The sequence below is a fragment of the Ruditapes philippinarum genome, unplaced genomic scaffold (assembly GCF_026571515.1).
Source record: "Ruditapes philippinarum isolate M1 unplaced genomic scaffold, ASM2657151v2 ctg39_1_1_1_1, whole genome shotgun sequence".
NCBI lineage: Eukaryota > Metazoa > Mollusca > Bivalvia > Venerida > Veneridae > Ruditapes > Ruditapes philippinarum.
In genome coordinates this window covers 339,747-356,476 of record NW_026867092.1, presented here as the reverse complement: position 1 = coordinate 356,476, position 16,730 = coordinate 339,747, and the positions used below count along the sequence as shown (strand labels likewise).

At 31.3% G+C, this 16,730-nt stretch overlaps 1 protein-coding gene across 1 annotated transcript; it reads left to right on the top strand.

Moving 5' to 3' along the window:
- Nucleotides 1-2,766: 2,766 nt before the first annotated feature.
- On the top strand, nt 2,767-15,927 carry LOC132734828 (small ribosomal subunit protein mS37-like). The gene is made up of 4 exons (XM_060721681.1): nt 2,767-3,102; nt 7,289-7,404; nt 14,052-14,193; nt 15,472-15,927. Exons 1-4 carry the CDS (start codon nt 2,940-2,942, stop codon nt 15,594-15,596), a joined length of 546 nt encoding a protein of 181 aa, XP_060577664.1. The 5' UTR covers nt 2,767-2,939; the 3' UTR covers nt 15,597-15,927.
- Nucleotides 15,928-16,730: the final 803 nt, after the last annotated feature.

Here is a 16,730-nt window from a genome sequence, read left to right as displayed (position 1 = left end):
TCATGGTGATTTACCTATAACTGATGATGAAAATGACTAGCACAAAATATAAAAAAAAACTAACTTATAAAAAGATTGAACTTTACCGATATATATAGTACGATATTTATAGAAATTTCCGTGGATTACTTATTTCCTTTTTTCATAGTGAAATATTATTTTAACAATTATGGGAAATTCCAAATTATTTTTCAAATTAACATGTACATTGCTCATCTACACCTGGATGAGCATAATAACTGCCACTTTAATCCGTGCAAGATATCTATGGTGGTGCAGAAGAAAGGTTAATTCAATTGTCCACTCAATAAACAACGGGGCAAGTGTCATCAGTTACTTACCTATGATTGGATTATAATAATACTTTAAATAGTGGGATTAAAGCGTCATGCGGTCACCGTCGTGATTACTATCAATTAAAGTGGATGCGAAAATGATATGTTTCAAGTTTTATTAAATATATCTCAGTATGTAATATACATAGACATGAGAACAAATTCTAATAATACACGTAATCACAGAGGACAACTTTTATTTAAGATCTTGAAGAAATTTATACGAAAGTGAAAAAAAAATCTATTCCGTATTTAATGATATTGATACCAGTCCATTCTAGTCATACCCATGGATTTTAATAATGCGCGACCCGGTCTGTAGATATTTTAATCAGGTTATTTGATTGGTCGATTGATTTACACACCGTGTAAACCCATTAATTATGTCATGTAGGTCAGTCAGGTTATGACAACAGGTCTTTGCACGTAAACATATGAATTCATACTTTATTCTTATTTTGTCTCATTCGTATACATTATTTCTGATAATATACGTCTACTTAGAGCAATTTTAGTAAAAAAATCAACTTAACCAGTATATTTAATATTTTATATGTCACTTTAGTATTTTTCAATGTGAGCGAAAGGAAGATTTCTGAACTTGTGTATAGAAATATGCAAATAAATGGCGATTAAATCATCATAATGATTATTTTGAAAAATAGATATTATCAAATTCCAAAACTATACGTCTACAATCTGTTATATTAATATAGATTTAAATTAATCGCTATATTTGATATTTTGAAGTCACTTTCGTATTTTTTCAATCTGAGCGAAGGAAGATATCTGAACTTGTGTATAAAAATAATGCAAATAAATAGCGATTAAATCATCATAATGATTATTTTAAAAAATAAGTATCATCAAGTTCTGATAATATACATCTACAAATTGTAATTTTAGTAAAAATTTCAATTAAAACAGAATATTTAATATTTTATAAGTCACTTTCGTATTTTTCAATGTGAGCGAAAGGAAGATATAAGAACTTGTGTATAGAAATTATGCAAATTAGTAGCGATTAAATCATCATTATGATTATTTCTGTTAATAAATATAATTATTTTCTAATAATATACGTCTACAAACTGCAAGTTTGTTTTAAAAGTCTATTAAAATGTTATATTTACTATTTTAAAAGTCACTTTCGCTCACTTTCGCTCACTTTCGTCAAAAATCTCACTTTCGTATTTTAGGCATACCGAAAAAAAATCGTGTATAGTAAACTTAATTTACCAAACATTGTGTTTCAAACCATTTTGAAGTCGTGATTTGAAATTAATCTATAAAAAATCAGCAAGGGAACTGACTGTTGAATGCGTGGTTAAGATATAGATCTACTAAAACGATGTTTGTTTCGAAGAGGCCTATATATGGGATTGCCGAAAGGTGGTTAAGGGAATAACTTTAGCGGCACAAATACATATACATAAAAAGAAATTATCTCTGGTGAAAAAAAGACAAATTGTACAGGCAAAAGTATAAATATATACTGTATTGTCAAATCATGTTCGAAACAGTTACATATAACCTTTCATTTTCCCAATGTATTAAAACAAACAAAAGCAGTGAAGTTAAAATAAAAGCATAATTATGTCAAAATGTACATGACACTTTATATATATTTTTAGTTTCAAGCATATATCTTTTCTAGTTTCAGAAATATTCAAATACATGTTAAAATTTAAGAATATTTTCTAAATCAATTTTTAACCTTCAAGTGTGTCTTGTTGAGGTAAACATTTGAGCCAAGATTGAAGAAAATCTTTCAATTAGTGTAGGACTTACAGAGCGGACACGACATACAGTCTAATATTTGATTGTTTGATATTTGACCTTCAATTGTGACCTTGACATTGAGTTGACACATGGGCAACATGGGTTCTGCACATCCCCTTGTTGATGTGAACATTTGAGCCAAGTTTGAAGAAAATCCTTCAATTGGTATAGGATTGATAGAGCGGACACGAAAATGGAGACGGACCGACCGACGCCACAAAGCGAATCCAGTACAGTATACATCTTTTAAGCATATCCTTAGCATATCATTACTATTTATTAATTATTATTATTTTACTTTAAATTATAACATTTAGTGTCTACATCCCACATTATAGTAATTTAACTTGTCATTTACCATTTGTCTTTCAAAGTTTATCTTAATGTGCTTCTTTTATGAGTTTTATGTTTATATCCATGTATGTCGGTCAAAACCTATACATAGCTTATGTTTTGTAAAATGTTATATATGTATACCGACAATAAATAAATTTTGATTTGAATCCATTATAGCCGCCCCCTCCCCCTTCCCCCACTGGTGGGGACCCGTATAAAAAATAATAACACACATTAAAAAAATTCCTTCCGTTTCTTGCCACTTTTCAGTCAAAGACTGATACTGGCCAATATAGTGGTTTCCTACCATAATTGCCGTAAACTGGTTCATATTATGTATTAATGAGAATTCGCGACCCTAAATTAGATATAAAAAAATATTGCAGCTGATACGGCTACAACAACTTCATCAAGTGTTCAAATTAAATTATGTTCATGATTAAGTAATTCCGAAATAAAATTCTTATTTAAAAGACACTCTAAAAGATGCCACATCTTACAGAAACTTTGTGTAAAGGTGGTGGCCGTGGTGCGAAGGTCAATGTGAAGAAATTTACTAATTATTTTCCGTCTGTTGCTAATAGACGAATTTTACAACCCAATGTTCTAGGGAACCGTGTTTCGACACAGAAGCAACGCGATAGAGAAAGTAAGTCTTTAGAGTATTGATGGTCAACATGGTCCAATTTCCAAAATATTAAAGACTAGCCCAACAAATTGTGCGCTTTAGTGCTTTTTATTATGTAGACAATGGACGCCCTTCACGATAGAGATATGTAATATCAGAATGTAAAATCAGTCTGTCTTGCAGTCGAAATATTGAGACTACATCTACATGTCACAGGGTGAGAAAAATGTGCAGCCTGACCGGGACTCGAACCCGAGACCCTCGAAATACTGTACAGTGGCTCTACTGACTGAGCTATCCGGCCGCTTACACACTTTCTCCCCTAAATAATGAACAGTTCTGAACCGTGACATACTCCCCCGCTATATTGAAATTCGTCCTCGAATTTCTAATGGGTTCAAAGAACAATGTGAAATTGGACTCGGAGCTTTATACCATCATGGTCCCCCGTTGGGCTCAAAATGTCACGGGGTGAGAAAAATGTGCAGCCTGACCGTGGACTCGAACCCTGGACCCTGGGAATACCGTACCGTGGCTCTACTGACTGAGCTATCCGGCCGCTTACACACTTTCTCCCCTAAATAGTGAACAGTTCTGAACCGTGACTGACATACATCATACTGCTTTAAAATTGTTTACGATTATCGATACTATAAGCAGGTACATGTAAACATTGTATACATTAAAGAGACAGCTATGAGGTACAAGGGAATCCGGGAAGTAGTCCCTAGCTCTTATTGAATAGACCCCTTGGTTTTTTAACGTGCCCAGTGTATAGCACTGATACATGCGAGGATTTGTAACCTGGATTTCTTACCAATAACACCTCTAGGTAGGTTGGAAACACTGAAAGTGTCTCTGAAAAATCCCAAGGGTGTTACCCAGGATCCAACCCGGGACCTCAAGAGTGATAATCAGTAGTCTAACCAACTGAGCTATTGCGCCACTAATTATAGACATGTACCCGTTTCTCGTTATTATCACAGTTTTCTAAAATCACATGTAGGGGTGTCATCGATTCAATCGATATTGGTGTATCAACGATCTTTGTTATCCGATTCCATATCAATTCCATTTTTTAAATATCGGATATCGAATGCACATATATTTCTAGCTAAAGAGATTTCAGCAAACAGGTTTTATAGAACTGATAGACCTGTTTACTGTCGGAAACGTCAAAATAAAAGCGACACATAAAGTTAAGGAAGCCAGAAACATTTTTTTTCTAAAATGAAAACGGAAATGCTAAAGTTACCTCCCAGTGTCTCTAACGAATGCTGCCTAATTTCGTTGTAATCTCGCACGTCTGCTAAGTGGATGACAAGACCCCTCAATTCAGATTTTAAAAAGGGAAAATGCCAAGAAAAATTTGTCAGTGTTTCTTTGTAAAAATTATGATTACAAAATGTTAAACTTTAATAATAAATCAGGTTCTTAACACTATAATTTGCCAATTAAACCCAGCCTAATTGGAACGGCAAGGACGGGATTTAGCATGATCAGTAACTACACAATAGCAACAATAACCACTACAGTAAAAAGGCTTTAAACTTTATAGTTACTAGTCATTAGTTTTCATTTATAGCTATATGATGGAAAAAAAACAAATTGTTCATTTATATAGTTTATCTTTTTTGCATTTGTCTAAATATAACTGCTTTGTCAGTGTCTTTAAGGAAACATTTAAAAGACTTGAAAGCTAAAATTTAGCCTGGCAATCGATATATCGCTGTATTGCCGATAATTCATTACCGACATAGTGTAAGAAATTCGTATTTGAAACCACAAGGCTGGTTGGACTACCAGATTGGAATATTCAATAGCCCAAAAGACATTTCACTAGCACGATTCATTTGTTCAAAACAGTTGTTTATATTGCCTCTGAAAATACAGTAGTCTGGCCGGGCTTGTTACTTTGAAAAGTTGGTAGCCCGAGGAGAAATTTAGTAGTCAGGGGCTATAGGACTAGTGCTAATTTCAAACACTGCCGATATAACGATACAAAAATCCTTATCGATGACACCTCTAATCACATGACACTCATTAGATATTTTAAAATGAAGGTTTAATTAGAAACAAAAAAGGACTGGTAAAGATTTTCCCAAGGCTTTATTTACAAAATTATGTCTTGCATAAACATTGATTTTGCATCAGTAAAAAGGTGAAAAAATACAGCACATGATAAAGGTGAAGTATTGTCAGTGAAGCGTCTCTGTCTTTCCACATGTTTTAATTATACGTTGTTAATACATGCTTGCAATGCAGTCAGCAAATTATGACGTCATACAAGGTCATTTTCACCAGCTGTAAGGTCAAAACAAAAATGGCGTCAAAATAGATGAGCATCAAAATATATGACAGGACAATAATGAAGAAAAAGTAAGGCTAAATAATAAATAGTAAAAATGGGGCTGGGTTGACCAGAAATCAGATTGACTTGAGGGCGGATTGACTTATTTAGGGCCGGGTTGACTTGGGGCCAGATTGAGTTAAAAAATGAATTTTCACAGACCTGTGTTAAAGTACAAATTTTTCACACCAGTTTTCAAACTGTCAGTGTCCTTGATAAATTAATGTTTAAAAAGTTTATTTTCTTTTGTATTAATTAAATTTAACTAAGACCAGTCATACTTAAAACAATTATAAATTTATCCTACTGTGGCGAAGTATTATTTCATTGTGGTGAATTGTTATGTGGCGAATCGTTATTGTGACAAATTGTTACTAATTCCGCTTGGGGATCCAAAAACATAACTACATTGAAGTGCTGGTTTACCTAAGACAAACTCAGAATATGAAGAAAAAAAATAAATAGTTTAAAAAAATATTGTCTTAGATAACAGTAAATCCAGAAAACTGTTATGCATAAACTTTCTACTTTGATTTTAATCATACTGTAGTTAAGTTTAATTGAATCATAAAACACAAATATTTCATATGATAATGCATTTTTAACTGTAAAATAGTGGCACAAAAAATATGAAGTGATATTAGAATAAAATCCTTACATATCAACCAGCCTTCAGCAAAAAATAAATTCCCAGATAATTCGAGAAAGTTCATAACTTAGATCCTTGAACACTCATTAAAAGTGCCGTTTATATATGTGTTTTATAAATATTTGTACACAATCTTTTGTATTGATACAAATATCACAAAAAATATTCTAAATGATATAGAAAATAAAAGAAAAATGACACTAGCATTGTTTGTCTTTCTATCAAGATACTGTGTTATATTATATATGAACATTATACCCACCTTGATTCTGACACAAAATGTATATCAGATCCTGCTGAAGAATTCATTTAATTATAATGACCAATGCATCCCTAGTGCAAAATATACAAAAGCACATTGTACTGTATATTATATGTTGTTATATTTTATTCCCTCTATGTGAGTTTAGGTAAAGTATTCGTTTTATATTTGAGGTCTAAATGACACTTTATGGAGGCATTTCAAAGTTAGTAACCATGTGCTGATCATTAGTCACTTGCCACGTCACTAATACAGTAATACAAGGCAAGTGCCTTGTGATGGCCCAGATGCCTGAAGCATTTTGTAAATACTAAATAGCTATCCACCTAGGTAATGGTAGATCAATGGATGGTTCTACTCAATTTTGCACTTTTGCTGGAAATAAAGCAATTGGCATGACATTTTTTAATCTTTACACCCAGTAAAGGAGGAGAGTCATCATTATGGAGTCAATGTAATGAAACCTGCTCTCTTAAAATACCTAATACTGTTTTAAAAGTTTGGTACAATTTTAGGAAAAATCTTTAACTGTTTACACTTTCTTTCATCCTCGGTAACCCAGGATGTAACCGTTTACCAGTATAGGTATATTAAATGTAGTATATATGGAACTTGTAACTAGGGTTCCAACGATGGCTGTCTTTATGTCATGCTGAAACTTTTTATACTTTCCTTATGTTGCTGAAACTGTATACACTTGCTTGATGCCATGCTGAAACTGTTAACTCTTTCTTTTATGTCATGCTGTAATTTTTCCCACTTGCTTTATGTCATGCTGAAATTGTTAACATTTTGTATGTGTCATGTTGAAACTGTTTACACTTTCTCTTTGTCATGTAAAACTGTTTTCACTGTCTTTATGTCATGCTGAAACTGTATACACTTTCTTTTTATCACGTTGAAACTGTTTACACATTTTTTATGTTGTGTTTTATTTTGTTTTCAGGTGCATGTAAGGAGGAGAAGTTGGTATTAATGACATGTTGGAAGAAACATGATTTCAAGGAGAATACATGTGCTGAAGAATATAAATCATTTTCTAGATGTATATCAGAAGTTAGGGTATGTAGTCTTTTACTTATTTTCTTCATAATTTTTATTGATGTAAAAAGAAATTTCATAATATTAGCAAATTTATCATCAGAAATGGTTTTGAATAGCTCCCACTCTCCCACACCTACAAATTACTGATAGGAAAGGGTTGGAATAATATAAATTTGCTTTAAAGTTAGATTTATAGCCCTCAATTAAAGCTGTCTATACACTACTCCCTATTTTGATTAAATCATAGAAAGTTGTATACTAGTCAATAATAAGCCCCATCCCCACCACCACCACCACATCCCCACCCCCACCAAAAAAAAAAAAATGTGTGGTACATTATAGTTATAATCTCACTCTTACTCAGTTTGTTATTCAGATACCATGCTTTGGTAATCATTTGGTCTAGCCTTTTATAGATATATAAAAATGAAGTATTATATTTATAAATATTAATTGTAATTCTTTTACTTGATCGTAAAACAAGCTTCATGCTTGTACAACATATTAATCATTGTGGATTCTGCTTACAGTCTTAGTTTATACAGAATTTATATTAATATGATTGTGTTGTAAGCTACAAAAAAATGTTTAAGCTTATGACTCACTTTCAAATCTTGAACTGACAATTCATAGTGTCGCATGAGAAAAAATGTTTTGATATCAATATGGCTCAAGCTGTCAGGTTATGTAGCAGCAGAAACACCTTGGTCACTGATATCTGAGATGATTTGAAGTAAGGCCTACACTACCAAGTATTCTTTAAAAGGGGAGTAACTCTTCTGGTCTTAGCTGTTTACATAAAATGCAAATATTCTCTTATTTTAAATTTTGAGTTTTTTTTTCATGAGGGTCTGTATTTTATTTATGTGTATTTAACTTAAAAGGAAAATTTGTATACTTATTTAAGTAAAATATTGGTATATTTGGTACACAGTGGTTTATGTGAAATGGAATTTGATTATTATCATAACTTTTGTTTCATGTAAATAGCTAAGGGATGAAAAATAAAAGTTGCAGAAGTGTGCCTTTTTGAAATGCATATTTGTCTTTGGATACTTAATTTTTTAAATGTAACATCATTCAAACCCATGTCCATATTGTGTTATGTCAGGTCCATGCTGTCTCAAACACTCTCTTAATGATCCATGCATGCGATGAACATAACAGATACTAATTAATGGTCACATATCAAGACTGAAAAAACTTACATGTAATACTAATAAAGCCATAATTCTGCAATTTTAACTTTTCACTCTTCCACTATTTAAAAATGTACATGAAACTAAAATTCTGATAATGATCAAATTTCAATAGAAAGTAAACCAATTCATGTCTCAAATTTTGATACTGAATTTGCCATGTTTGCTCATATACATGTATGTATAGTACAGAATATCCAAGTAACCATGTACACACTTTCTGTTGCAAATGAGTAAAGATCATAATTTTATGTATGTTACAATATTTTACGGAAACAGGTAATATGAATGACACTAGATAATTAACCGCATTTGACTGAGTCAAAACGCCAACTTGCTAACAAGTTATTAACAAAACCTTTTTTTTTTTTTTACCAAAAGTCAGAGTTCACTCTTCAATGAAGCTTTATTTATTAAGGTTTAGAGAACAAAGTCAGTATCTATTAAGAACCTGTGTGTGAAAATTTAGTTTTTTTCTGGAGGTGGAATGTCCTCTCGCCTCTTCATATCAACTACTAAAGTAAAAACCAGCGTCTCCCCTACTTTGTACAGGGACAGATGCTTGCTGCGTTTCTATTGTATATTGTTAGTTTTTTGGATACAATTAATTTAACATTTACATTCTTTTGTTTACTTTGAAGTGTCTGTATGTTGTAAATTAACTATGTTAATGAATATACACAAAAAGTATATGAACAGGTTTCTTTCACATAAAAATGGCCAAGTTTTGCAACACTTAATTACAATTTGACATATTTGTGCCCCTTTGTTTACTTTACTGCTTTTGCTTTTGTCAAAGGTCAATGTGACCTATTTCAAACTTTTTGGTCACAAAATGAAACCGACTTTTAAAATGATTGCATGTATTTGATAGGGCTTTGAACTTTAGCATTTAGCCTTTGAGATAAAAAGTTTAAGGATTCATTTTGTGTCACCTTCAAGATGCTTATTCTTAGTTGAAGTTCCTCAGCATAAGATTCTGGTATACTGACCCTAAAAATATTGTTTGATTGATTTTAAACATTGAGTATCGGTAGTTAAATAAATAGCTCATTTTTTTTTTATAAAACAAGTCTAAATGTATGGGAGAATCATAGAAATAGATGTGTTCACACAGCTTGAAGACTTGTTCAATTGTGTCATTTTCACTCATATTGGCCAGCTGTGTAAAATAACGCGGCACTTGATATATATTTCAGGATTAAATTTTCTTAATCAAGAGTTTCTCTGTTTGCTTTAAAGTAAGTCTGATTATGCATACATTTACAGCTATTATGCATAGTAATGTATGTGTTAACAATGGTGTCAAGATATTTTAATACCCCCAAGTAGTGATTTGAGGCTAATTCAAACAATATAGAAACAGCGATAAAGTAATAAAGTTATTTCATCATCTACGGAACACCTGGTTGAAATGATTGGTAAAATTTGGCGGAGTTGAAAAATGAAAAAGAAAATATATTATATACATTGTATTATACACCTAATTGAAATTTAACGCTACTTTAGAATTATAGAAAAGTTGTAATCAATATATAGAAATGTAAAACCTGAGATTTTTTGTGTGAAAATTTTAGTGCAAATCAAAAGTCAGATATTATTTTGGCATGGAAGTAATCTAATTGAAACTTACGTACATCTTTGAAATAGACATTTATATTAAGCATGAGCATTTAACTTTGAAACCTTTGGCTCACTTTTGTAGCTGGGGTTCATAAAAAGTGTATGATATAAATAATATTGTAGGTTAAGGTTTTTATGAAGTTCTTATGCAATATTATAAATGATTTGTGTTTCTTTTTACATGTATTAAAACACATTATAAAAGGCAATAAAGAAAGGTATATCACAACAAACCAAATATTTTTTTAAAAATAGTGTGCTATAACTTGTAAATAATCTATGGTAAGTATATCAGGGTAACATATGATAAAGGACTTTTTAGGTTTGAGGGAGATTGACCTGGCCGTCTGAACCTTATAACCCCAGTTCAGATATTATGCCCCACCATTATCATTTAATCAAGTGTGTCCATCATTGAAATATATATTATATAGCTTTATTGAAATGATTCCACAATGTTCTAGGTTTGAAAGGGTAGTCTTAACAGGTGGTTATAGTCGTTTACTTAAAACAACTTGCCCCTCAATGCTATGGGTTCAAATCCCACCAGGCACTTTGGATTCTTTCATATAAGGAAGTTATCCAGCTAGCTAATGGAACGTCTATGCCCGTTTGTGCCTGAAGTATTTATTGCATGGAGGGGCAGTTTAGTTCTTCCTTCTTTAGTAAAGCTGAAAAGTCACCATATGACCTCTAATTTAAGTTTGAAATTTCAAGATATTAAAATTAATGTGTTTACCTTAATTTAAATAAAAATGTACCTAGAAGGAACATACATTGTAGATATCTTATAATTTTACTTGTAGCTTGATAGATATGGCAACACACACAATTTCAGAACACATGCAAATTTGGAAGACATGTATTCTATGATGTTGCTCATAAGTTTTAAAGCAAATACAAATATCATGAAACTCTGTTATACATGAATGATAATTTACTGTCTAGGATTGGAAAGATGTATTTCCTGGTCTGTAAAGGTTCAGCATAAATATGGAGTAATATTTGACAGATTTATAGCGATTTTGATCCAGAGTTTCTGGCCAATACGTGTGAGTTCTAAGATAAATGTTCCAGCAATCTTTTCATAATATTGACAGTTCATGGTGAAATATGACAGGCTGTGTCGGACTAGTAATAATTCATTTTATTTATTAATTACAAATATGAATCTGCAAGCACACGTTCTAATCTTTGCCATATCGGAGCTATCAATCTTTTAAAGATAACCGTCTAGTGCCTTGTAAAATCATAGTAAAATGTTATAAACCAAGTTGGATGGGGCCTTATTCAAATAATTGCAAATGATTCATTTATAAAATCATGTTGCATATCATGAATTAGAAAATATTCTTTGCAAACATTATAAATGATTCCATATTTAAAACACAATTACGGTACCTTTAAGTATTTATTTTTGTATTTGAAAAAAAAATGTCTTAGTCATTTGAAAAACAAAAAGTCATATAGTGATTAGTCAACCCTTGCGTCATTTTATGCCGTATCTTGTTGAGCTGTCAGTAATTACTGGTATATCTAAAGTATATTTTAATGAAAGTTTCTTTTTTTTATGTTATGAATAATATCTCTAGTGATTAATCATCACTGATAATTGCTCTAAAGATTTGTATTATGCTTGTATGAAATACAGAGCTTAAATAAGAACCCCAGCATTGTGCTCTAATGTAATATTTATGTAAAAGTCATCAGTTCTTACTTTGTCCATAGTTAATTAAACTATACTGAAATATTAGTAATTTATGAGAAAAATAATGTCTCTTACAATCAGTAGAAAAGAAAATGAGATTTCTCTGTATAAAGTATAATTACAGCAAATATCTATAATGTGCAAAATTAATTGACTTGACTTTCTTTAAATAGATTAATTCTAATGCAGCTAGCTCATGAGGTGACTGCTAATTCTTTAATCAATTATCTGCTAAAATTTATGCAATTAACTTACAAAACTTCAGATTAAAAAAATTGTACTTCAAGTGTAAGGTCAATGCCCAGCGTATCAAAATGCTAAACACAGCTATAGTACAACAAGACAAAATTTAGTCAGCTGTGCCTGACCTGGCTCAAGCAGTGATACAGGCAAACCATTATAATACTCCTAGAAATAAATAATAGAGTACTGTAGTTGATTAGTACATACAAGAAAAGATGTGTGATATGAAGGATATTTTGTGCAAAGAAAAATATCAAACAAAGGATTATAAAATATCAAAACATTTGTCACGGTTCAGAACTTTTCACTAATTAGGGGAGAAAATGGTAAGCGGCCTGATAGCTCAGTCGCTAGAGCTGCGGAACAGTATTCTGAGGGTCCCGGGTTTGAGTCCCAGTCAGGCTGCACATTTTTCTCACCCTGTGACACATTATATTGACTAAACATGACATCAACAAAACATAGCCTTTACCAAACATAACATTGCCCCTGTATGATATTGACCAAACACAATATTAACCAAATATACCATTGATAAAGTATAACATTGACCAAACATGATTTTGACCAAACACAATATTAACCAAATATGACATTAACCAAATATAATGTTGACCAAAGATAAAATTGACGAAATATAATATTGACTTAACATAATTAATATTGAACAAACATAACCTTGAGCAATCAATATATTGAGCAAACATAATATTGACGAAATATAATATTGACCAAGCATAAAATTGACGAAATATCATATTGACTTCAAGTGACATTAACTTAACATGACATTAACCAGACATAACATTATCCAAACATGAACCCAAAATGGATATTGACTTACTTAAAGAATTGATGACCAAACAATAAATATTGATCAATTTTAACATTGACCCGAAACATCATATTGACTAAACATGACATTTACTAAACAAAACTTTGACCAAACAAAACATTTACAAAACAAAACATTAACTAGACATAACATTGACCAAACAAATCATTGACCAGAGATAACATTGACCAAATATAACATTGACCAGACATAACATTTATCAAACATAACATTGACTAAACATGACAATAACTAGACATAACATTATTTAAACATGAACACAAACAGAACATTGACTTAAAATATCATCAACCAAACATAATATTGATGAAACAAACAATTTCCCTGTTGACTTTACATGAAATTGACCACATTGAGCATAACATTTACTATGCATGACATTGACCAAACAAGAATCCAAAGATAAAAGTTGTCTAAACATAGCATTGATTAAAACTATATAGATGTAACATAACCTTGACAAACATGACTTTGACTAAAATAAGACATTAAGCATGCATAACCCTGAAACAAAATATAACATTGACCAAACAATTAAAACAATGATCTAACATAACATTAACTTAACATAATATTTATCTAACATAACATTGACCAAACATAATATTGGCCAAGCATAAGATTGACCAAACATTATAATTAATATTGATCTAGCTTAACATCAACCAAACGTAATTTTTAACCAGACATAACCTTGGAGAAACATAGCATTGACCAAAAATGATATTTCCATACTAATGCAAACACAACTTTGAATAATATTGAATAAACATATTATTAACTAAGCATAACAGTGACCAAACATAACAGTGACCAATATCCAGATGTAGCATTGACTTAACATATCAATGACTGAACATAATATTGAGATGACTGACCAATCATGACATTTTCCTAATATAATGTTGATCAAACATGAATTTCCTGTGCATGATGTGGCTCAATTGCAAAAAAGAAAAAACACATCTTGAATTAAATCTCTGATTCTTAAAGTTCTTTTACAAAACTATATCTATATATTGTTTTTCTATTACAGATAAAGAAGTTAAAACAGCAGCAATTTGAATCATCGGGGGAACTTGGTAAAACGTCAGAAGATGGGAAACTTAACAGTTTACAGGCAAATAAATTATTGAGAATGTATCCTCAACCTCCATATAAAATTAAATTAACACACTGTAAGTATAATAGTTTAGCTTTTTTATGCTTTTTTATTGACTTAGTATCAAAGATTCAGTCTGAGTTATTTATATAAATGTGTAAGCTGGATGCTTCAGTGTCTAATGTCATCATATGTTTACTCCTTGGAAACCCTTGGTCATATTTTCTTCGATTTTGCTGTTTAGCTTACAGCTAATAATAGAGAGGGAAAGGGAATACAAGTGTTAAAACATCTTTTGTTGAATCAGTCAGTTAAACTGTCTTAAGTGTGATATGTACAATAGTAACACTATAGCATCCTTAAAGCTTACTCATTCCCTTTTGATATTTGAATTCTTGCCTGTGACATGCTGAACTCTTTGTACCAATGCAGACCAACGGGTACATCTGTGCCATCTGAACATGGTCTGCACCTGCTTGCATTTCTGTCAGTTCATATTTTTTAATTATTCCCTAAAACAAAAAATGATTTTGTCCAGATTAACAGATGAACAAGTCCATTTAAAGGGACTTCACTGACCTTTACTGACATGATGAGATTGAAATAATTTTTCCAGATAAATGTTTCATTTGATGCAGCTCTAAACCAAAATTTTTGCTATAAACATCTCCTTAACCACTATGACAAACCTATTTTGATGAAACAATACAGGAATGATCCAAGGGTAGGAAAAATGCATATGGGAATATTATAGTTGTGGTTCTCTCTGAAGAGCTAAGAAAAGAAAAACTTTTAAATGACATCTTCGACTGTCCTTGGCCAATTGGAATTAAAAAAGAACTACCCTTGGTGGTCATTTATAAGTAAACATAAAAAATACTGGTCAGCTGTACAAGAAAGAAAGTGAAATGAGTATTGAATTATGCTTTAAATGACTCCTCTTAAAGAGTCTTTAATCACAAATTGTTGCAAGAGTTGAACAAAAACAACACTATGAGTAGCTAAAACTGTATAAGTCTGCTGAAAAAAAAATGGTTTCCAAAACTGAAAATAGAAATAAGATCTAAATGAAATTTCCTCCTCAAGGCAGATTTTGGTGAGACTTGGCAGGATTAATCCTTGCAAATATAGACAAATGGTTTAACTTTACTGACCAGGATTGTCACTGGCAGAGCTTAAAGTAAGAAACTCTTTAAATGAAATCAAAAGGTAGTTCTTCTAAATTCCAATATAATATACTGAATGGCTAATAGGAACATTATGCCCCTCCAAGTGTTTAAAACAAAAAACAAAACACTGCCTCTACTTATAAAACAGCATTGTGTAAGATGAAATTTCTTTTTTTATACTTCAGATAATTGCAAACCAATGAAACCACATAATTATCTCATGTTTGATGGAGCAAAACCAGAAAATTCTCAACAAAATGTGAAAGGAAATCTTTGGGCTAGAACTTCAAAGGTTAATAAAAACAGATAAAAAATGTAGAAAGTGTTAATATAATTTATAATGAATAAAACTCATCAACTTTTGTTGTTTTTTTCAGGATTGCATAGCTTTTTAAATTGACAATTATGTTTTACATCTTAAAGAGTAGTAAGAAAAACATACAGGTACATATTTATAAAGATATGATTATTAATGTTGAATATCTTTTGGCAGAAAAGTTGAAATTCGAGAACTGTATTGATTAAAGATTGAACATAAAAAGTTGCATTAGGTCCAAGTTGTTTTGTTTATGAATGATCTGTGAGCATATATGCAATGTTTTACAAACCATTGATAAATAAACTGTTTAAAATCACTAAAATGTTTCATCATATATTATTATTATTAGCATACAAGTACAGAAAGTACAGGGTGAGTTTTTGTGATAGCATGATGCTCTCTCCTCTAGTGTCAACAATGATCTTGCCAGAAAGTAATGGTCAGATTTACTTTTTACAATGAAAGAAAAAAAAATCTGGAAACAAAGTGATGGCTTGGAAGCATTGATGACAATAAAATTACACTCAGAATTTATAATGATCACCTGTTTTTAGCTTACCTGAGTAGAAATTGCTCAGAGCTGGACATTTGTGATGGCAAGTTGTCCACTGTTGTTGTCCACAATTTCTTTAAACAATATCTCCTGTGAACTACAAGGTAAATTTTGACCAAAACGCACAAGAACTATCCAAGCCTGGGCAAGTCACAAATTGCCAATAAATGGTCACGTAGGTCTCCAGTGTTAAAAATAGACTTCAAAAATGAAGTCTCTTCTCAGAAACAACAATGCAAAGTGTTTGTTAGTAGTTATTTGGCATGCAGCATCACATTGTAATCATTCACAAAGGTTATGTAAACCATGCCTCTTTTATCAAAATTGGCCTCATTCTGAGGGGTCACTTAGTTATGTTGACATATTTATTATAAGAAAATACATTTAAGTCTTTTGTGAAAGTATAATCCCCGTACCTTAGTTTTTGGCATTAAGAATTTCTCCTAGACCTCAACAAAAATTACCAAAGTCGTGCCCCTAGATTTAAAATTGCCCCGCCCTTTAGGGATCATTTAGTCTATATTGACATGTATAGTAAAAATGACTTAAAATCACTTTTCCAAAACTAGAAT

Bases quoted from the DNA above. Each gene is read 5' to 3' on its own strand.
- LOC132734828 (XM_060721681.1), top strand. From the start codon at position 2,940: ATGCCACATCTTACAGAAACTTTGTGTAAAGGTGGTGGCCGTGGTGCG. The intron at 3,103-7,288 runs GTAAGTCTTTAG...TTTTGTTTTCAG, and splicing joins GAAGCAACGCGATAGAGAAA to GTGCATGTAAGGAGGAGAAG. The intron at 7,405-14,051 runs GTATGTAGTCTT...TTTCTATTACAG, and splicing joins GATGTATATCAGAAGTTAGG to ATAAAGAAGTTAAAACAGCA.